The sequence below is a fragment of the Zalophus californianus genome, chromosome 6 (genome assembly GCF_009762305.2).
Source record: "Zalophus californianus isolate mZalCal1 chromosome 6, mZalCal1.pri.v2, whole genome shotgun sequence".
In the NCBI taxonomy this organism is placed as follows: domain Eukaryota; kingdom Metazoa; phylum Chordata; class Mammalia; order Carnivora; family Otariidae; genus Zalophus; species Zalophus californianus.
Window position 1 is genome coordinate 86,141,883 of NC_045600.1, and position 23,347 is coordinate 86,165,229.

At 36.0% G+C, this 23,347-nt stretch overlaps 1 protein-coding gene across 4 annotated transcripts in view; it reads left to right on the plus strand.

Annotated features, from left to right (window-relative positions):
- The window catches only part of CTDSPL2 (CTD small phosphatase like 2), an 80,898-nt gene that overhangs the window by 30,644 nt on the left and 26,907 nt on the right, over positions 1 to 23,347 (plus strand). For 3 of the 4 annotated variants that reach the window (XM_027570149.2, XM_027570148.2, XM_027570150.2), the window contains exons 3-5: positions 16,008 to 16,146; positions 17,637 to 17,786; positions 22,699 to 22,914. In XM_027570149.2, coding sequence (XP_027425950.1) covers positions 16,008 to 16,146; positions 17,637 to 17,786; positions 22,699 to 22,914 — 505 coding nt within the window. The remainder of the gene's footprint in view (positions 1 to 16,007; positions 16,147 to 17,636; positions 17,787 to 22,698; positions 22,915 to 23,347) is intronic. The other variant, XM_027570151.2, reaches the window with a different exon arrangement.

Consider the following 23,347-nt stretch of genomic DNA (forward strand, 5'->3'; position numbering starts at 1 on the left):
TTTCTTTTTCTTTACTTATTGCATTAGTTAGGGCCTCTAGTACAGTGTTCCATAGAAGGGGTGAGAGGAAACACCTTCTCTTGTTGCTGATCTTAGAGGAAAAGAGTTTGTTTACCATTAGATATGATGTTAACTAAATGTTTTCATAGTTATCTATTACTCGTTTGAGGAAGTTCCCTTTTAGTCCTAGTTTGCTAAAAATTGTTAACATGTTGAGTTTTGTCAAAGACTTTTCTCCATCTCTTGAAATGTTCTTCAGATTTTCTTTTATTCTTTTAATGTGGAGTAGTGCAGAAATATTTTTTAATGGAAAACTAAACTTGTATTGCTGGATTTGCTTCACTGTGTTTTTTTTTTAAGGGATTTTTGCATCTGTGTTCATGAGGGCTTTGGTCCGTAGTTGCCTTGATTTGTCCTATTTTCAGATTTTGGAATCAAGATTATGCTTGGATCATAAGGCAAGTGAAGAATTGTTCCCTCTGCTTATTTCTGAAAGAACTTGTATTGCTTAGTATTTTTTTATCCTTAATAAGTAGTAAGTCTTTGTGAGATAGCTTTTTTTATGAATTTGATTTCTGTAATATATATGAGGCTGTTTAGCTTTTCTCTTTCTTATTTCAGTTTTGGTCATATGTGTTTTTCAAGGAATTGGTCCATTCATCCAAGTTGTTGAATTATTTGGTGTAAAGTCTTGTGATATTTACATAAATATCAATGTCTGATGGATCTTCTGTAATGTATCTCTTCTCATTCCAGATATGGGTAATTTATTTATCTTTGTTTTGATCTGTCTTGCTAGAGCTTTGTCAGTTTCATTACTCTTTCGAAGAACCAACATCTATCTTTGTTAATTTTCTCTTTCCATTTTCTATTTAATTGATTTCTACTTGTTATTTTTAATGTTTTCTTACACTTTCTGTTTGATTTATTTTTACTTTTTTAGTTTCTGGAAGTGGGAGCTTAGATCAGGGATCAGTAAACTTTTTCTGTAACTGTTTCAGATAAATATTTTAGGCTTTGTGGACTACATTGTGTTATAGCTACTACTCAGCTCTCCAGGTAATACATAAATGAATGAGCATAACTTTGGACACGGATTTGAATTTCATATAATTTTCATATGTCATCAAATAACATTGTTCTTTTGATCCTACTCCCTTCCCCCTCCATCTCCATTTACAAATATAAAAAACCATTCCTGGAGCTCCTGCCTGGCTCAGTCAGTAGAGCATGTGACTCTTGGTCCTGGGGTCATGAGTTCAAGCCCTGTGCTGGGTGTAGAACTTACTTTAAAAAAGTAAAATCTTTAAAAACAAAAACAAAAAAACCCATTCCTAGCTTGTTGGACATACAAAAACAGCTTGCTGGAGTTGGCTTCTGGATTGTAGTTCGCCAGCCCTTTGCTTAGATCATGGATATTACACCTTCCCCTCCCCCAGTATAAGTTTTAAAGGTGTGAATTTCAACGTACTCTTTTCCCACACATTCTGATTATATATTTTTTAAGTTTTTATTTTAATTTCAGTTACTATACAGGTTATATTAGTTTCAGGTATACAATACAGTGATTCAGCAATTCCATATATATATCACCTGGTGCTCATCTGATTATATTTTTATTACCTTTTTTGTGGGTATGTGTGATTTATTCTCTGACTCATGGATTATTTAGAAATGTGTTATTTAATTTCCAGATATTTGGGTATTTTTTAGATATCTTTTAATTGTTGATTTATAATTTAATATCATTGGTCTAGGAATATATTCTGTATGATTTCATTTCTTTGGTATTTTTTGATATTTTCTAGCATACAGTCTATTGGTGAGTGTCCTGTGTGTATTTGAAGAAATGTGCATATTCTAGAATTATTTAGTGCAGCATTCTGTAACTATTAAATAGATCAAGTTGGTGATATTTCATTCTTCTATATCTTAAACTTGTTTTATCAGTTACTAAGAGAGGGAAATTAAAATCTCCAACTATTATCTGACTTTGCCTTTCAGTTCTGCCAGTTTTTTTCTTTATGTATTTTGAAGTTCTCTTTTTAGGTGTATACCCATTTGTGATGAGTATAAATTGTTCTTGTTACCACTGTGAAATGTCTCTCATTATCTCTGATATTTGCTTTGAGGTTTACTTTGCCTAATATTAATATAGCTACATAACTTTCCTAGCATTTTCATGATTATAGTTCTTTTCCTCCCGTGTATAAATATACCCTGTGTATTTATATTTAAATTGACATGTTTAGTTTAGCTGGGTTTTTCTTATCCTGCCTTCATTTGGGCAAACTAGTTATCTTTTAGAATTTCATTCTATCTCCTATATTGACTTGAAAAATTAACTTTTTGAGTTATAATTATACACAACAAAACACACCTATTTAAGGTATATATTGTCACGAATTTTAACAGATTTATACACTCATGCCCAAAAAGTACCCTTACAGTCTTTGCAGACAATTTCACGGCATTACCCTAGACAACCATCAATCTACTATTGTTGCAGATCACATAAATGTTTCTAGAGTCTCATATGATTGTACTCATACAGCATTTCTTGCATCTTTCACTCAGTATAAAGCTTTTGAACTCACTTTTGTTACTGCATGTATTCATTGCTTTATTCACCCCTCCACCCAGAATTCTATTGTATGAGTATACTGCATAACATAATTTGTTTATCCATTTGGATTGAATATGTTTTTTGGCTATCATGAATAAAGGTGCTATGAATATCTGTGTTGAGTCCATGTGTGGACATATATTTAAATTAAAGTTGGATAAATAACTAAGATTGGTATTGCTGGGTCATACAATAAATGCATGTTTATTTTTTTGTGGCAGCTTTATTGAGACATATAATTAGCAAATCATAAAACTCACCCATTTAAGGTATAAATTCAGTAGCTTTTACTATATGCAGAGTTTTGCAACTGTTACCACAATCAGTTTAACACCACTTAAATCATCTTCAGTGGCTGTCACCCATACACTCTCCCTTCCCCTCTTGCCCTGAGCAACCAATAGTTGACTTTCTGTCTATAGATTTGCCTATTCTGAACATTTCATATAAATGGAATTCTACAACATATAGTCTTTTAGGTCTGGCTTCTTTCACGTAGCATGTTTTCAATGTGCATTTCTGTTCTAACATATCATTTCATCATTCCTTCTTACTGTGAAGTAATATTCCATTGCGTGGATATACTCCATGTTATCAGTTGATGGACATTTGGGTTGTTTCCACATTTTGGCGCTTATGAAAATGACTGCTGTGAACATTCACATACCAGGTTTTTTGTGGAAATCTATTTTCATTTATCTTGAACATATTCTGAGGAGAATTACAGGATGATACGATAATTCTGTGTTTAGCTTTTTAAGGAATTGAAGATTGTTTTCCAAAATGGTTGCACCATATTAAAGTCCCACCAACAAAGTTGAGGGTTCCAGTTTCTCCACGTCCTCAACAATACTTATTCATTGTCTTTTTAGTTTTAGCGATCTTGGTGAGTGTGAAATGGTATCAATATTATTGTGGTTCTGATAATACATTTTCCTAATGACCAGTGAAATTGAGCATCTTTTCATGAGTTTGTTGGTCATTGTAACTTCTTTGGAGAAATGTCTTTTAAATCCTTTGCCCATTTTAAATTGGGTTTTGGCTTTTTATAACTGAATTCTGAGAGTTCTCTTTTAGATGCAAGTCCTTTATTTCGATGTGTGATTTGTAGATCTTCTCTCCCATTCTTTCAGACCCCCTTGAAGCACAAAAGTTTTAAAGTTTGACCAAGTTCAATTTGTTTTTGGTTGTTGTTGCTTATATATTTTTGGTGTCATCTCCAAGAAGCTATTGCCAGAATCAAGGTTTGATAAAGTTTTAGGCCTAAGTTTTCTCTAGAAGTTTTTTCTTATAAGCTTCTAAGTTTTTTTCTTACAAGTTTTACAGTTGTAGTTCTTATTTTCAGCTCTTTCATCCATTTTGAATTAATTTTTGTAGGCGGTGTGAGGTAGGGTCCAACTGTATTATTTTACATATTAATAGTATCTATTGGTCCTAGCACCATTTGTTGAAAGACTGTTTAACTTTTAAGAAACTGCCCAGTTGTTTTCCAGACTGTACCATTTTACATTCCATCCAGCAATTCCAGTTGCCCACATCCCCAGCAATATCTGGTATTTTCAGTCTTTTTAATTTTAGTCTTTCTACGGGGGTGGGGTGGTTACCTCATTGTGTTTTTATTTTGCATTTCCCTGATGATTAATGAGGTTGACTATCCTTTCATGTGCTTATTGACCATATAGGGATTTTCTTTTGTGAACTGACAGTTCAGATTTTTTCTCCATTTGTGGGGGGTGACTTCTTAACTTTTTTCTTGTGATTTCATTAGTAATCCCTCTTGAGTGATTCTTAAACTTTTTGCTCAGGCTCCTTTACCTTCTTACACATTATTGGAAACCCTGAAGAACATTTTTTATATGGATTATATCTATCAAAATATATCTCATTAGATATTAAAACTGAGGAACTTTGAAAATATTCATAATTGGAATTATAAACTCACTAAATGTTAATACAGATAACATTTTAACTATTTCCTAAAAACAAAAAGGAAATTAGTGGGAAGCATGACATTATTTATAATTTTGCAGATGTTTTTAATGATGGCTTCATATATAGTTTATTACTGAAGCATTTAAAGAAAACCATACTCACATGTATTTGTTAAAGGGAGGAGTTTTTAATATCCTTTTTAAATTATTGTGATAGTCTAGTGATACTATACCGAAACTTGACAAATGTAGTTTCTTAGGTTCTTGTTCCAAGATGGACTTTGAAAGCACTGCAGTGATCTTTTTGTTAGTCTGTCTTGCACCTGGAATGAATGATGTGTACTGTGTATGATTTTCTAACACTGTGCACTGGTTATTTAGAAGATACTAGTTCATTGAATTATGTAGATCTTCGACATGTTGATATATTTAATTATTCACTACTAAAAATCACATTTGTGAACATCCCCAGTGATCTCAATAGGATAGTTTTTTTTTATTTTATTTTATTATTATATTTATTACTATTATTATATTTTTTCTTCATGTCTTTTTTTTTTAATTTTTTTATTGTTATGTTAATCACCATATATTACATCATTAGTTTTTGGTGCAGTGTTCCATGATTCATTGTTTGTTCATAACACCCAGTGCTCCATGCAGAACGTGCCCTCCTCAATACCCATCACCAGGTTAACCCATCCCCCTACCCCCCTCCCCTCTAGAACCCTCAGTTTGTTTTTCAGAGTCCATCATCTCTCATGGTTCGTCTCCCCCTCTGACATACTCCCCTTTTCTTCCTCTCCTGTTATCTTCTTCTTTTTCTTTTTTCTTAAAATATGTTGCGTTATTTGTTTCAGAAGTACAGATCTGTGATTCAACAGTCTTGCACAATTCACAGCGCTCACCGTAGCACATACCTTCCCCAATGTCTATCACCCAGCCACCCCATCCCTCCCACCCCCAACCACTCCAGCAACCCTCAGTTTGTTCCTGAGATTAAGAATTCCTCATATCAGTGAGGTCATATGATACATGTCTTTCTCTGATTGACTTATTTCACTCAGCATAACACCCTCCAGTTCCATCCACGTCGTTGCAAATGGCAAGATCTCATTCCTTTTGATGGCTGCATAATATTCCATTGTGTATATATACCCCATCTTCTTTAGCCATTCATCTGTCGATGGGCATCTTGGCTCTTTCCACAGTTTGGCTATGGTGGACATTGCTGCTATAAACATTGGGGTACACGTACCCCTTCGGGTCCCTACATTTGTATCTTTGTGGTAAATACCCAGTAGTGCAATTGCTGGATCGAACGGTAGCTCTAATTTCAACTGTTTGAGGAACCTCCATACTGTTTTCCAGAGGGGTTGCACCAGCTTGCATTCCCACCAACAGTGTAGGAGGGTTCCCCTTTCTCCACATCCCCGCCAACATCTGTCGTTCCCTGACTTGTTAATTTTAGCCATTCTGACGGGTGTGAGGTGGTATCTCATTGAGGTTTTGATTTGGATTTCCCTGATGCCGAGCGATGTTGAGCACTTTTTCATGTGCCTGTTGGCCATTTGGATGTCTTCTTTGGAGAAATGTCTGTTCATGTCTTCTGCCCATTTCTTGATTGGATTATTTGTTCTTTGGGTGTTGAGTTTGATAAGTTCTTTATAGATTTTGGATACTAGCCCTTTATCTGATATGTCATTTGCAAATATTTTCTCCCATTCTGTCGGTTGCCTTTTGGTTTTGTGGACTGTTTCTTTTGCTGTGCAAAAGCTTTTTATCTTGATGAAATCCCAATAGTTCATTTTTGTCCTGGCTTCCCGTGCCTTTGGCGATGTTTCTAGGAAGAAGTTGCTGCGGCTAAGGTCGAAAAGGTTGCTACCTGTGTTCTCCTTTAGGATTTTGATGGACTCATGTCTCACGTTTAGGTCTTTCAACCATTTGGAGTCTATTTTTGTGTGTGGTGTAAGGAAATGGTCCAGTTTCATTCTTCTGCACGTGGCTGTCCAATTTTCCCAACACCATTTGTTGAAGAGACTGTCTCTTTTCCATTGGACATTCTTTCCTGCTTTGTCAAAGATAAGTTGACCATAGAGTTGAGGGTCCATTTCTGGGCTCTCGATTCTGTTCCATTGATCGATGTGTCTGTTTTTGTGCCAGTACCATACTGTCTTGATGATGACAGCTTTGTAATAGAGCTGGAAGTCCGGAATTGTGATGCCGCCAGCTTTGCTTTTCTTTTTCAGTATTCCTCTGGCTATTCTGGGTCTCTTCTGGTTCCATACAAATTTTAGGATTATTTGTTCCATTTCTTTGAAAAAAGTGGATGGTATTTTGATGGGGATTGCATTGAATGTGTAGATTGCTCTAGGTAGCATTGACATCTTCACAATGTTGATTCTCCCAATCCATGAGCATGGAACGTTTTTCCATTTCTTTGTGTCTTCTTCAATTTCTTTCATGAGTATTTTATAGTTTTCTGAGTACAGATCCTTTGCTTCTTTGGTTAGGTTTATTCCTAGGTATCTAATGGTTTTGGGTGCAATTGTAAATGGGATCGACTCCTTGATTTGTCTCTCTTCTGTCTTGTTGTTGGTGTATAGGAATGCCACTGATTTCTGTGCATTGATTTTATATCCTGCTACTTTACTGAATTCCTGTATGAGTTCTAGCAGTTTTGGGGTGGAGTCTTTTGGGTTTTCCACATACAGTATCATATCATCTGCAAAGAGTGAGAGTTTGACTTTCAATAGGATAGTTTGTATTTATTCATTTATTTATTTGAGAGAGTGTGTGAGCGAGCTGAGCAGGGGAAGGGAGAGGGAGGGGAAAGAATCTCATGGCTGAGTGCAGAGCCCAACATTGGGTTCAATCTCATGACCCTGAGATCATGACCTGAGCCAAAACCAAGAGTCCGGTGCTCAACCGACTGAACCACCCAGGTGCCCTGCAACAGGATAGTTTTTAAGTACTGGGAAGCTGTCAAACTCATGGTGCTGGGTCAGCTTCTTTTTTTAAGATTTTATTTATTTATTTGAGAGAGAGAGAGAGCCCAAGCAGGGGGAGCGACAGAGGGAGAGGGAGATTCATGTTCCCCACTGAGCAGGGAGCCTGATGCGGGGCTCGATCCCAGAACCCCGATATCATGACCTGAGCCCGAGGCAGCCACCCAACCGACCGAGCCACCCAGGCGCTCCTGGGTCCAACTTTTCTAAAATTATGATTTTTGCTTGAAAGCTCTCACATTTTATTGTTGGCAACAAAAAGTTTTTCTTGAAGTGATAAACTTGCTTTGTTCACTTTTCAGAAAATATCTACTTCAAGTAAAAATAGTTTTCCTTTGGAAAAGTGATCTAACTCAGCTTATAATAACAGTCACTCAGATGCTTTTGCTTTTTCTTTTCTTTTTCCTTTCCTTCTTTCTTTCTTCCTTTTTTTTTTTCCTTAGGGAATGAGGGGCAGAGGGAGAGGGAGAGAGAGATGCTTAAGCGGGCTCTGTGCCCAGCACAAGCCCAAGGCGGGGCTCGATCTCATGACCCCGAGATCATGACCTGCAATCTAAGAGTTGGATGCTTAATGGACTGAGCTACACAGGTGCTCCAACTCAGATGCTTTTTCTCAAAACAATTGTGAAAGCACAAGTTTGCAGCAGTAGTGTTTAATTATACTAACCATCCCATCATACAGAATGTTAAGACATATTTAAAGGTTGAGATTTAATTAATTTTACAGCTTCATCGGGAACATTCTTAAGTCATGCTGGCTTAAGTCATACTGGCTCCCTGCTAGTGCATGGCAGGAAATAATAACAGTGACTATTGGGTGTCATTGCCTTAATTTGTACTAAGTGACAGTAGTTATATGTATCATTGCTTTTGTATAGTTAGCACAAATATTCAACACAAGTTATTTCAGGGTAAACTGAGATGCAGAAAAATTATTCACCGCTTGTGTTTGTTACCATTCACAGTAAAGAAGATCTTTGATAATTAGTTGATGCTAGTATCAGTTAAAACAGAAAGTCGGCCATATCTATAAGGCAGAAATACAATTCTGTGGACCAGATATTAACTCATTTCCTATATTTGCAAATAAGTCTTCAATTCAGTGAGTAATTTTATCTTTGGGAAGTGGAAGAGCCTATTTCTTTTATTGACTTTATGCAGCAGGCTTCCAGCAATATCTACTATGCAAGAGTTTATAAGTCTTTCAGATATTATGTACACTTTTTCAACCAATGCAATATGATAACTTACTCTTTAAGATATTTCGTTGGCTTTTTTAATTTTTAGTTTGAAAAGCTGTAACGATTTTTGGCTTTTAAAGAACTCATCATGTATACATTTAAATTCCTCTTTTTTTAAATGCTGAATGAGTGTTATCAAATGATCGTACAACCGAATTGGCACCATAACTTTATTTGAATATGGTCTATTACATAAGGCATGAGAAGACAACTTAATAGTATTTATGCAGCCAAAGGGAAAATAGCTTTATCATATTTTCATTTGTAATCTGCAGTTTGATTCAGGTTCTTTGGAGTAGTGTTCCCCTTTTTGTGAGTCAGAGAATTTGGATATGTCAGTTTCTTCCTCAGTGTGATGATGGATGGAACCACAAATCGTCTGATCTCCCTTTTATATTTTTATTTATTTTTAAAGATTTTATTTATTTGTCAGAGAGAGCACAAGCAGGGGGAGCAGCGGGCAGAGGGAGAAGCAGGCTCCCCACTGAGCAAGGAGCCCGATGCAGGGCTCCATCCCAGGGCCCTGGGATCATGACCTGAGCTGAAGGCAGACACTTAACTGACTGAACCACCCATGCATCGCTAATCTCCCTTTTTTAATCCAATGATCCATTCTTAATTTTAAAGTTATAAATTTTCTTTTATCTTAAAATATTACTAATAGTATTTCAAAATAGCTGTTTAGGCATAATTTTTAAAAACCAAATTTGATATTATTGCAAAGCAATATATTAAGAGTACTCTTATTATATTTCTACAAATGTATATATTAAAAATTTTAAGACTTCAAAATAATAATTTACTGGATCATAATGAGGCTACAGAGATTATAGCAAGTATGACTGTTAAAGATAACTGGTAAGACCACAGTAATACTGAACACCAAGATCTTTTATATTTCCTCATATTTGCCTTAGTGGTGTTCATTCCTTACTGCAGGTTTAGGATCCCATCTGGTATTAATTATTCTGTGCCTAAAGAACTTCATTTAGTATTTCTTGTGTAGATCAGCTGGGAATGAGTTAAGGTTTCTGTCTCAGAATGACTTTAAAATGAACAATTAAAAAAAAACTTAATATATCTCTTAACCAATTTTCTTACAGTTTTATATGTATACATACTGAGTCTATAGTCATTACATACCATCTTTTAATCCTCATTTATCTTAGTTTTACAGGGTCTGCATATGTTTGGTATGCTTAATGCTTATCCTCAGTCCTCATGTCATTGTCTGCAGTCATTTTTGTTGTCTGAAGCTCATTTTCTAGTAGATGCCACAGGAAGCACTCATGGGAACAATATTCTTGCACATTGATAACAGTGCTCTTTAAGGTTGAAAATCCGGTTTTGCTGCATATAAAATAACTTGGCTAGGCTTTTTTCTTCTCAATTATTTTAACTGTTACTCCATTTTCTTCTGATATAAAAAGCATTGTGGTTGAAGTTTGATGATAATGTAATTTTTTTTTACTTTATAAATGATTTTGCCTTGATCTCCAAAGGATTTTTTTTCTTTAAATTCTATGAAGTTTAAGATATATCTTGATATATCCTGTTTGTTTTCTGGGTTGATAGTTTTAGTTAGACATATCTTTCAATATAATTTAAAATCTTTTAAAGATTTATTTGAGAGAAAGAGAAAGAGAGAGACACAGAGAGAGTGTGAGCAGGAGGAAGAGGGAGAGAGAATCTGAAGCGGACTTCGTGCTGAGCAGCACAGAGCTTGCTTGATGCAGGGCTTAATCTCACAACCGTGAAATCCTGACCTGAGCCAAAACCAAGAGTCGGACACTCAACCAATTGTGCCACCCAGGTGCCCCTAAAATCTTTGCTTTGAGGAAAATTTTCTAATACTCATTTTTTTGCCATGCTTTTGATTTGGTTTCCTTCTTCATGGACTACTATTTTCTGTTAGATCTTTGTGTATCTTAACTATTTGTAACATTTTGATGTCTTTTAAAATTCCCCCCCATTTTATCTTCTATTTCTTTTAAAAGGTGTAATCTGTTGTTTACTCAATTTTATGTCCATTCTTGTTCAGTCTTTATTTCTGATATGATTTTTTTGTTATTTCTAATTAATAAGTCTTGTGTTTTGAAATAGGAGGTTATAATTTTGATCTATTCTGTGTGCATATTTTTCTAACATGCATTCTTTATCTGTAGAGATGTTATTTTACTCCTTGTATGTTTTATTATAATAATTTTGTGTGGATTTAACATCTATACTTGTTGCTCATTTTTGTATGAGATTAGTTTTTCTAAATATTTAGAAGGTTATGTGGTTTAGGGTATCTTTTCTTACTCTTTTTGTTATTTTTGTGTAATGTTAAAAAAATACAGTGATTGCTTTTTGAGTTTTTCTGTCTCTTTATTACTACCCAATGTTTATCTGAAACTTCACTTTACTTTCCTTCTTTTTTTTTCCTTTTGTGTTTTTAAGTAGGCTCCACGTCCAGTGTGGAGTCCAGTGCGGGGCTTGAATTCACCACCTTGAGGTCAAGACTGAGCCAAGATAAGAGTCAGACGCTTAACCAGCTGAGCTACGCAGGCGCCCTCTTTTCTTCTTTTCTGTTGTGCCTTTGCTACTCAGTTTTGATTCCATTCCCAGCAGTTTCCCCTTAGTGTGTAAGCTTATTCTAACAGAGAGCCATAGTTGGTCATTTCCAAGAGTTCATAGGAGCTAGTATTTCATTCTCACCGTGGACCCCTTTGCTGTTAGATTGGACAGCAACTCGCCTGTCATAAAGTTGATCTGCCATGCTTTCTATTGAATACCTACCTACCTTTTAGCTATTTTGGGCTTCTCTTGTTCTCAGGTGTATCATACACCTTGTTGATCCCTTTGCTTTCTTCTGCACTACTGCATGTGAGCACTCAGGTGCCGTGGCTGTTGGTTTGTCCTCATCTGCTTGGAATTTAGGGGAGACAAAACCTTTTCTCCTGGTTTTGTTGTGAATTCGCCGTTGGGTTTTTTTGCTGCATTAGGTCTCTGTGTTTCCTTTGGGATTCAGAGACATAAGAACACTACCTTCCCAAGATTTTCCCCTAAAAGCCTATTTTAGGGACAACTTTGAAAAATAAAATTCCAGAGAAGAAATTGCAGGGTTAATAAATTTATTAAAGCATCCTATACAGTAATGTAGGAATCTTGTTTTTCCTAAGTTCTTTTAAAAATCATGCCACATTCATAAAGTCTCCAAATTACATAGTTGAATGTTCAAGAAAGACCAGGATTGGGTGATGAATTGTCTTTCAGAATTAGAGCATCATTAGACATTTGAATGCATTATTCTGAAGAACAGGATTTTATTGTCAGTGACTGCAGAGCTTTAACCTTGATATTAATAGCTTCCTCTTCCTACTTACAGATGTAAGCTAAAATATTTTTACCTTATGTGTGTATTTACATACTTTATGTATTTTTTAAAAGATTTACTTATTTTAGAGAGAGAGTACGAGCAGGGAGAGGGGCAGAGGAAAAGAGTGATTCCTTGAGCAAACTCCGCTCTGAGCGTGGAGCCTGACACCACGGGGCTCCATCCTAGGACTATGAGATCATGACCTGAGTTGAAATCAAGAGTTGGAGGCTTAAGTGACTGAGCCACCCAGGCGCCCCAAATATTATACGTGTTTTTAAATGACCACAGTATAGTCTGTTCTGCTACAGTAAATATGTAATTCCACAACATCAGTTAGCTTATAGACTCTTGATAAATAGGGGAATAGTGTCAGTATAACATGGGTAGTGCATTGCCTTATACATGACTTTTTCCTAAACTAGACAAGGGGATCCTGAATAAAGGGAGTTGAATTTTTTTTTTAAGATTTATTTATTTATTTGAGAGAGAGACAGCAGAGGAGCACAAGCATGGAGGGAAGGGGGGGCAGAGGGAGAGAGAATCTTTTTTTTTTTTTTTTAAGATTTTATTTATTTATTTGACAGAGAGAGACACACAAGCAGGGGGAGTGGGAGAGGGAGAAGCAGGCTTCCTGCAGAGCAGGGAGCCCGATGTGGGGCTTGATCCCAGGACCCTGGGATCATGACCTGAGCCCAAGGCAGACGCTTAATGACTGAGCCACCCAGGTGCCCCGAGAGAGTCTTTTAAGCAGACTCCATGCTGAACAGGCTCAGCTTGGTCTCAACGACCCTGAGATCACGATCTGAGCTAAAACCAAGAGTCGGACATTTAACCCACTGTGCCTTCCAGGTGCCCCAGGGAGTTGAATTTTATATTTCATCAGGAAAGTAAAACACTTTAAATTCAGCTGCTACAGAAACAAAAGCACCCCCCGCCCCAAACACACACAGAGGTTTTAATTAGAAGTGATAATTAGCAGCGGCAGGGAAGGGGGGGTTCCCTCCTAGAGAAGTATACTCTGGTCTAGCAGGGACTCTTCTCATGTGGCAGTCTGCATTTCTTTTTGTGTCCATCTTAGCCCTACTGTCTTAAAGCTCCACTTCTCAGTTCCCATAAGCCCTTGTTTCTCTTTCTCTCTTTTTATTACCTTTTATTAAGCCCTGAGGTAGCATTTCAGCTGCTGTTAGCTGCCTCACTGGGGTGTCCAAGTTATCTCTGGAGGTGTCCCAATCATTGTTTTTGTTAGTGCTATGGTTACAGAGTTAACGGGGCATTGACTGATCTGTCTTGTGTACCTCTCTCTACCCTCCCGGACCAATTATTTTTTCCTTAAGCCTTGTTATTTTTAGTGTTGCAGAATGCAGGATTTTCAGGAATGTAAGTATTTGTGTTAGAGCAGATGTACTAAGAGACTTCTTCAAGAAGATACTGTAGCTTAGTGTTGTTGGCTTTGTGGCATTATTTCTGTTCTTGAAGGACTTTGTAAGAGAGTTCTGTTTTCTGGCAATGGAGGTCAGCGTTTGGAATATGAGGCTTACTAATTTTAAAATGCAGGGGAATGATAAATAGTAACTGAAGAATTTTGTTGTGGATCACTGCAGCGTTCTTTTGCACTGTAATGACATTGTTTTAACAGAGATATCTAAAATTAGAGAAACTACTGAGTAAAAGTAAAATTCTGTATGGTATGATATGGAGTGATGTATTTTGATATTATCTTTGTTTGGTTTTGATCCAAGTAGGGAATTACTGTTTAGGAAAGTTTAGCTTTTTAATAATCTTTAATATCTTTTTTTTTTTCCTTCCAAGATTTTATTTAAATCCAAGTTAGTTAACATGTAGTGTAGTATTGGTTTCAGGAGTAGAATTGATCCAAATAGGGAATTGTAATTGCGGCCATTTACAATACCGAGGTTTGTTTTAGAAATAATAAAATGATATTCAACCTTTAGAAAATGCACAGCAGCATTTTATTTGCTCTGGTATAAAAGCATTGGATACAAATATTCAGTACAAATAAAGGAGTTATTCCTGTTGAATAAGAATAGTGATTATACATACAGATTATATTTAATAATAGATTTAAAAATCTAATCCTTACCAAAAGATACTAAGTAGTCTCATTAAAACAGCAAGGAATTGGGGCACTGGGCTTCCTCAGTTGGTAGAGCATGCAATTCTTCATCTCGGGGTTGTGAGTTAGGGTCCCACGTTGGGTGTAGAGATTACTAAAAAACAAACAAGAAAACCAAGGAATTATATGCCAGTATTACAGTAATGTAAGAAAACCATTCATGTAGTAGATGACTTTAGAAAAATTTTACAAATGAGAAAAATAGATGTACAAATGAAGAAAAATCAGTATACTCTGAGAGTATACTTGGCATCTAGTCTTCTAGTCAATACTGCAAAAACAGTGTAAACTGCTGATGTGGATTTGCCCCATATAAAAGGAAATGAATAGAGAGCTTTCTTAGGGAGTAGACTCCTTGGTGTTAATTTGGGCATTTAAAGAATTGAGGTTGGCATTGGGGTGTGGCATTGGCAGGCCCTGTTATTTTTGGTAATATGTGATATGCCAGCAAATTCCAGTGGGGTTCTGTCTCTTACCCGGAGTGCTCAAGGAAACAACCACTGTTCTTTCAGATAAGTCTCTAAGAATATGGGAAAATTGCTGAAAACTCAGAGGATATTATACAATTGAGTATTTCAGTAGCACAGTTTATTTTTTTAAATTCTTTTTAAAAAAGATTTTATTTATTTATTTGAGGGAGAGAGAGAGCACAAGACGGGGGAGGGCCAGAGGGAGAAGCAGACTCCCCGCTGAGCAGGGAGCCCGATGTGGGACATGGTCCTGGGACTCTGGGATCATCACCTGAGCCAAAGGCAGACGCTTAACCGACTGAGCCACCCAGGCGCCCAGCACAGACAGTTTAATGGACCCTGGGGAAAGGATCTGAATTGTGAGGATGCTGTAGTTGTATTTGTGTATTATAAGTGCATTAATAATAAACCTCTTATAACATTGTCAAATTTTTCCTTTGTTTTTAAGCACTGTTGGATATTATGTAATTCTATTTTGTTTCTCCTGGATGTGAAAAACGGAAAATATATTACACGTACTGTATCTGTTTTTAAAAATTGAGGTATAATTGATATACAGCATTATACTAGTTTCAGTGTAAAACATAATGATTTGATATTTATATATATGTGTGTGTTGTAAAATGATCATCACAATAAGCCTAGCTAACATCCGTTACCATAGTTAGAACTTTTTTGTGATGAGAAGTTTTAAAATTTACTCTTAGCAACTTTCAGATATGCAGTACTGTATTAACTGTAGTTGCCATGCTGTGCATTACATTTCCATGACTTAACTTATTTTAGAAATAAAATTTGTACCTTTTGACTCCCTTCACCCATTTTGCCAGCCCCCACCCCCCACCTCTGGCAACCACCAGTCTGTTCTCTGTGTCTATGAGCGGAGTCTTTTTTTCATTTGTTATTTAGATTCCACATACAAGTGAGGTCATACAGTATTTTAACTATCTTCACTTAGCACATCCATGTTGTCCATCCATGTTGTCACAAGTGGCAAGATTTCATTCTTTTTAATGGCTGAATAATACTCCAATGTGTGTGTGTGTGTGTGTTTGTGTGTGTATGTATCCCCCATACAGTCTATCCATTCATCAACAGATGAACACTTAAGTTGTGTCTGTTGGCTGTTGTAAATAATGCTGCAGTGAACATGGGGGTACATATCATATTTTATAAGTGTAATCTATAAGGCAGAATGCCTATGCTCAATGCATGTTTTTTTCCTCATATCTTAAGGAAGAGAGAGAAAATCCTTCGAAACGGAGTAGGATTGAACGTGATATAGATAATAATTTGATCACATCAACACCAAGAGCAGGAGAAAAGCCTAACAAACAGTTATCTCGAGTAAGACGGAAAAGTCAAGTAAATGGAGGTTTGTTAATATTTAGATATTGTTCTATTAGGTGTAAGCAGAGATCTCACCTGTCATGTTTATTTTCTGTTTTTAAAAATTGACTCTGCAGTTTTCCCCTTATTTTTGTAATATTCTTTGTATTAAGTATTAGTAGCATGAAATAAAAATTTATCTAATACTAATCTACTTTGCTGAGTTAAAATAAGTAAAGGCAGAGCAACTAGCTTTATACTGTTTATCATAAAAATATATACGGAACATTTTTGACCTCTAATAAACTCCGTTCTTAAAGCAGTAATAACTGTGGCTTAATTTATTGAAATATGTACAAAGAATTTGTTTCTGGATCATGGAATTTCAGAGCTCAGGGCTTGTATCACTTGGGACAGTGGTTCTTAACGAGGCTAGGGGTGGTTTTGTCCCCAGGGGACATTTGTTAATATCTGGAGACCCTTTTGGTTGTCACAACCTGTTCGGGGGTTACTACTCATATCTAACAGGTTAGGGATGCTGCTAAACATCCTACAATGTACAGGACATCATCCTTCAATAAAGAATTATCCAGCCCAAAAATCAATAGTGCTGCTGTTGATAAACCTTGTTCTAGGTCAATATGTTAAAAGATTGCTGGGAAGCTCCTGAGTCAAACAGGAAAAAATCAAGAAGGACAAGCAGAGAAAGCTATAAAAAACAACACTTTAGAGCATAGATTACTGCATTTAACCATTGCTGTTTTAAACACAGCAGCAAGAATAATTTCTTACCTCTTTCCCCTCATTTCAGTGTTTTATCTCTATTGTTAGAATTGACTATTAGGGAAAAAGAAACAAAAGACCTACCGCAAAGAAGGAAAGAATGTGGTAGATATCAAGTAAAGTTGTGGAAGGTCAAGGATGATTAATCAAAACACATTTGTTTGAATTTGTTTTTACTGTATCGTTTCCAAAAACCCATGAAAATTTTTTTATTCATAAGAAACTAAAAAAACAAAAGACAAAAAAACCTGTCTGTTCTTAATCACTCTGAAATGATGCCTGGGTATACATAAGTAATTGACACTGCTATACAGTCTTCTGCTTCAGTAGATCTATGTTGCCTCTATTTATTTAGCTGTTATTCACTACTAATAGATTGGTTTTGTGAAGTAGGCAGCCTCACAAAATGTAAATAAGGGCAGGATCTTGCATTTATGTTTTTGATGTTGTAATCTGCTTTATTTACAAAGAGTTTATCACTGGATTTTGAAGCCTTTCAGTCTATATACTTCTAGATGTAAACGTGCTTTGTAGCAGTTGTAAAACATTATAAATAAACTTGTTATAAAAATCATTTGATTTACAATTTATTTACCTCAAGATATTTTTAACTAATCAGTTTTTTAACAGTAAATGTTAATCAGTTTTTATGAAGTATTTTGAGGCAAAAAATTATTTTCATAATGAATTGTTTAAAACATTTCTTAAAGTTATGTTTTCTAGATTGCAACTTTTTTCTTGTTTCTTTCTTAGAAGCTGGTAGTTATGAGATGACAAATCAACATGTAAAACAAAATGGAAAATTAGAAGATAATCCTTCCTCTGGCAGTCCTCCAAGGACTACATTGTTGGGGACCATATTTTCTCCTGTCTTCAACTTTTTTTCACCAGCAAATAAAAATGGTAAGTATAAACTATTACCCATAATTTGGGTTTAAAAAATTAATAGTTTTCCTAGTTTTTTGAAAAAAGATCTGTTTGATTTTACTGGCATATTTTATCAACATCTTATGTTTGTCTTCAGCCTCATTAAAAACAGCTCCTGAAGAAAAAGAGAAAGAAAAAAAAATACACAGCTCCTAAAAGTTTGTGTTTTTTTGTTTATAGTGGCTGAAATAAATTTAGGTCATGTTTAATTCTGTTGAAGTACATGAACTCCACTTTCACTATCTGAAAAGCTAAATAATAAACTTTGGGCTGGAGGGAAAGTAATTTCTTTTATGTTGGAATGACTTCTGTAATCCTTAGTGTGTACAGGAGAGGATCCAGAAATATTTTCAGTATTCTAGATCAATAAAGTAGAATTTTTAAATTCTACATTTTTATCATTTGTTTTTTAAAGATTTTATTTATTTATTTGACAGAGAAAGATAGAGCAGGAACACAAGTAGGGGGAGTGGGAGAGGGAGACGCAGACTCCTGCTGAGCAGGGAGCCCGATGTGGGGCTCGATCCCAGGACCCTGGGATCATGACCTGAGCTGAAGGCAGACGCTTAACGACTGAGCCACCCAGGCACCACCCCCATTTTTATCATTTGTAACACATTTTATTTATCATTCATCATTTATCATCAAAGAACCCCTAGGGATCTTTAATTTGGAAAATTAATACTCTAATGCAAATGAATTGAAGGTTTTCATTATATAATGCCTTTGCAAAAGAATCAAACTTGGATTGTTTCCCAACCTTTTTTTTTTAAAGATTTTATTTATTTATTTGGCAGAGGGAGAGATAGTGAGAGCCTGAACACAAGCAGGGGGAGTGGGAGAGGGTTTAGAAAGCAGGCTTCCTGCTGAGCAGGGAGCCCGATATGGGACTCGATCCCAGGACCTGGGATCCTGAGCCGAAGGCAGACGCTTAACAACTGAGCCACCCAGGCGCCCCCAACATTTTTTTTTTTAAAGATTTTATTTGAGAGAGCCCTCGCACCCTAGGAGAGGGAGAGAAAGAGAATCCCAAGCAGACTCCGTGCTGAGTATGGAACCCAGTGTGGGGTTCAACCCTATAACCCTGAGATCATGAGCCAAGCTGAAACCAAGAGGTGGATACCCAGTGGACTGAGCTACCCAGGTGTCCTGCCCAACATACATTTTTTAAGATTTAGCTAATGTCCTGTCTTTTTTGATGATTAATTCTTAATTTCATAAATGATAATTTAGTCTTTAGATTATGTGAAGGCAAGAGTTCATGTCTTTATTTTTGCATCTACCATGTTGTTTGATATAGTACAGGGCACATGGAAAATAGTCATTAAATGCTTGTTGCCTGATTATTTAAATTCTAGTTTGAATTATGTTTCTGGATGATAATAAAATTTTTAAAAGACAGAATGGTGCACTATAAAATCTAGATGCTCTGGGGGCTAAAAATAATGCATATTGGCACATGAAAGGACTTGTGAAGTCCTATAGTAGAAATAAAACAACAAACTAACTTTGTTTAACCCTGTATTTCCTAGGCATATTTGACCCCAAGAACCCTTTTCTGTGGAACATCTATGAACATCTTGTAAAACTAGTGCCCCTTAGAACATCTTTGGAAATGGCTGGTGTGGTGGAAAAAGAATGGGCATTGGAATTAGAGAAGCTTGTTTTAAAATTCCAGCTCTGCCACTCTTTATGTTACCTTGGTCAAGTTCTTTAAATTGAGCCTCTTAACCTGTGAGAGAAGATAATTATACTTAAGTATGGGACAGGGGTAATTTGAAGATTTCAGTTCATTCAGTTCAATATTTGCCATGTCCCAGCCATTGTACTAGGCCCTGGAGATTCAAGGATGATTAACACATGGTCCCTGCCCTCAAGGAGCTTGCTTTTTTACAAGAGGGAGAGAGATCCATAATAGGTATAATAAATTTTTATAAGTGCATTGATAGAGGTATGGGGCAGTGGGGTGTTCAAAGCTGGAATGGTTCTGTGTTTTTGGTGGCATCTAACAATAGTCTTTTTAGAAAAGCTGAATCTTGAAAGGTGGTAAAGGGCATTTCAGGTAGAATGAGCCGTATGAGCAAAGGCATTGTGTGTTTGAGAAACAAATTAGTTTGTTACAGATGGAGCACTGGATGTGAGGAGTGCATAGGATGGGCTAAGATAGAGTTATAAAGTTGGCAAATTAAAGCTAACATGGTAAGATAATTGAATTTTAATTTTATCCTTAGTGGAGAATGATTGAAAGGTTTTGAACTGGTGAGTAGTATGAACAGATTTGTGTTTTTAAAGTTCTTTGGCAGTAGTGTGTTGGCTACATTCTAAAAAGGTTGGATATGGGGAAAACAATTAGACTTATAGTCCATGTGAGACTTCATACAACCTTAATGGTGATACTAGAGAAAAGAAGGGTCAGAGATATAGAATGGAGATGAAAGACTGGAGATGAAAGAGACAAGAGATTAAGAGGACACAAGGTTATTTTTTCAAGAGCAAGAAGTTATGTTTCAGGAGATAGATAATTGAATTTAATTTGGGCCATGCTGAGTTTGAGATGCCATGAAACAACCAGATATAATGTCTGGTAGCCATCTGTCCTTCTGGTGTGGTGTGGAGCTTAGAAATCTGGGTTTAAGCAATAGTCTATTGTATTACCAGCTTATAGGTATTAGTTAAAACTAGTGGAGTAAATGGTGTATATGGTTCAGTGACCTAAGATCTTGGGGGAATAAATGTTTGGACAGAAGTTGATGTTTCATAGTTACAACTTTTTCTTTGAGGGAGGTGATGGTGCCATGTGCTGAGATTCCTGGTGGCAGGAATTGAAGAGAACAGTGAAGGTTTACAATGTTTGCTTTTGGGTATAATTAAAAGAAACATACCCACCCATCCACCCACCCACCAGTAAGCCTGTAAGTTACATTGATTCAAGAGGGATTTCTGTGATGGATGACAGTGGAAAGACAAGGGAACAAGGACCCTGAAGCTGCTGGCTTGAGAGTGGTTTAAGTGATATACCATGAAATCTAACTAGATGAGAAGGGTGGGGAAGGAGCCGTTGAGGGATTGTTTAGAATGAAAGAGACTGGCTTTTATCAAACATGAAGATCATATGTAATAGGAATATGAGATAGATAATTAAAAGATTAGGAGGTTATGGTAGGGGATTGATATGTTTGAACTTTAGTTTTCAGAGATGAACCTTTTCTTAGTGTGAATGTCCATGTTATGATCATGGTAGTTGCTTAAGAAAGCAGTATGAATGAAGAAGGAGCTAAAGAGGGCAAAACCTTTGAGGATTAGTCTTAGGATGAGTCATTGACATCACCTGTAGGAGGTGTTTAATAGAGCTTTAAACTGGTAGCTAGGTGTTAAATTCCTCTGGTTAAGAGAGGATGCTGGCAGCAGTTGGTAGATGTCAGCAGTGGGGATAAGTGAAGAATTATATACCTAGGTGACATCAGTCTCAAAGGAACAGGCATTTTTTTGCAAATTCAGTGGAAAACCATTGATCTGGTAGCAGCAATAGAGATAAATGAATTCTGATTCAGTTAGTATGTTGAATGTGGAAGAATAAAGAGCTTTGTGGGAAAGATGTCAAGAAAAGATGTTTTTTGAAAAGGGGTTAGTTACATTTAAAGCTATGACAGAGAAGGTACATTCTGTGAGAAAGTTGAGAGTATGGGAGGTTGATTTTGTTATTGAAAATGACATTTGGAGGATTCCATAAAGAAATAGAGTTGGGTTTATCTCATAGTGGAAGAAGAATTGGGCAACAGGGTCATCTAGGTGGTGGCTGAGTATGATTAGGAAACTAACTTCAGTCTTTGTCACTGAGATAGAATCTTGTTAGGAAATTGTTCTTGTGTCTCTGAATAAAAATGTTATGATTAGGGGAACAGTTAGCTCATTCTTGCATAACTACCTCTGGTTTAAAAATTATAACTGCCTACAGTGGCTAGGATGCTGAGTACTGGAAAGATCAGGAGCTGTTTAATGGAAATAAATAATGGAAATGATAATGGAAAAAATATATATATAATTCCTAGCTCATAGTAGGCATTTAATAAATGATATTTGCTTTATAGAAAAGAAGTTCTATAGTCAGCAGTACTGTATTGTATACTTCAAAGTTGCAAAGAGACTAGATAGCTTTTCTCACCACAGAAAAATGGTAATGATGTGGCAGGATAGAGGTGTTAGCCTAATGCTAGGTTGGTAATCATAATCCAGTATATAAATGTATTAAATCAGCACATACACCTGAAACTTATACAAGGTTATATTGTCAGTTATGTATCAAAAAATTTTTAAAATTCTAAATTATGACTGGTTTAACTATAAATAGGTGTTTCTAAACTATTTGAACACTTAAGAAAATTTTGTTCACCAATATCACTCTAGCTTATAATAGTCTTTATTACTGATTATTTGAAATGTCTAGAAAAGACTCACTAAACAGTGGTATCCTCAGCTCTGTTTCTGTTGCATTTAGTTTTTCCAAGTATTTATGAGTTTTTCATTATTTAATTTCACTTTTATTAAAATATATTTCCCATACAACATTATGTAAATTTAAGGGTAAACAAGTTGATTTGATAAATTTATATATTGTAATATGATTGCCATGTAACAGTAATTAGCACCTCCATCACAGTACATAATTACCTTGTCATTTTAGTGGTTAGAACAATTAAGTTTTATTCTCTTAGCAAGTTTGATGATTATCATACAATATTTGTCTATATTCACTCTGTGGTGCATTAGGTCTCTAGGGCTTATGTTTGCTTGCTATAAGTTTGTACCCTTAAAAACATCTATGCCTCTCCCCCCACCCCCTTTTGAGTTTTTAAATGATGGTTCTGAGCATACTGAATCTTCATTACAGGAACATCAGGATCCGATTCCCCAGGACAGGCTGTGGAAGCTGAAGAGATAGTAAAACAACTTGATATGGAACAGGTGGATGAGATCACTACCAGTACTACTACGTCAACGAATGGAGCAGCTTACTCAAATCAAGCAGTTCAAGTGAGGCCATCGATAAATAATGGTTTAGAAGAAGCAGAAGAAACAGTTAATCGTGATATCCCACCCCTTACAGGTGAAGAAAATTCCTTTTCTTAATGCATCTTCATGAATAATGTATAAAAATGCAGGATCTCTTTTTTCTTTAATAGAGCAAATGCGTAAGTTTTTCCTTCTTGAACATAAAACAATTAAAATTGGAAATAAAACTTTCTCCCTCAAATCTGGTCATTTTGAAATTGAATTTTTTAAAAGGTTGTTTTGACTGAGCATTAGTCATCTTACAGTTTATTTGTACTAATCTGGCTACTTAGAAATTTAACACAAATAGGGGCGCCTGGGTGGCTCAGTTGGTTAAGCGACTGCCTTCGGCTCAGGTCATGGTCCTGGAGTCCCAGGATCGAGTCCCACATTGGGCTCTCTGCTCAGCAGGGAGTCTGCTTCTCCCTCTGACTCTCCTCCCTCTCATGCTCTCTCTCTATCATTCTCTCTCTCTCTCAATAAATAAA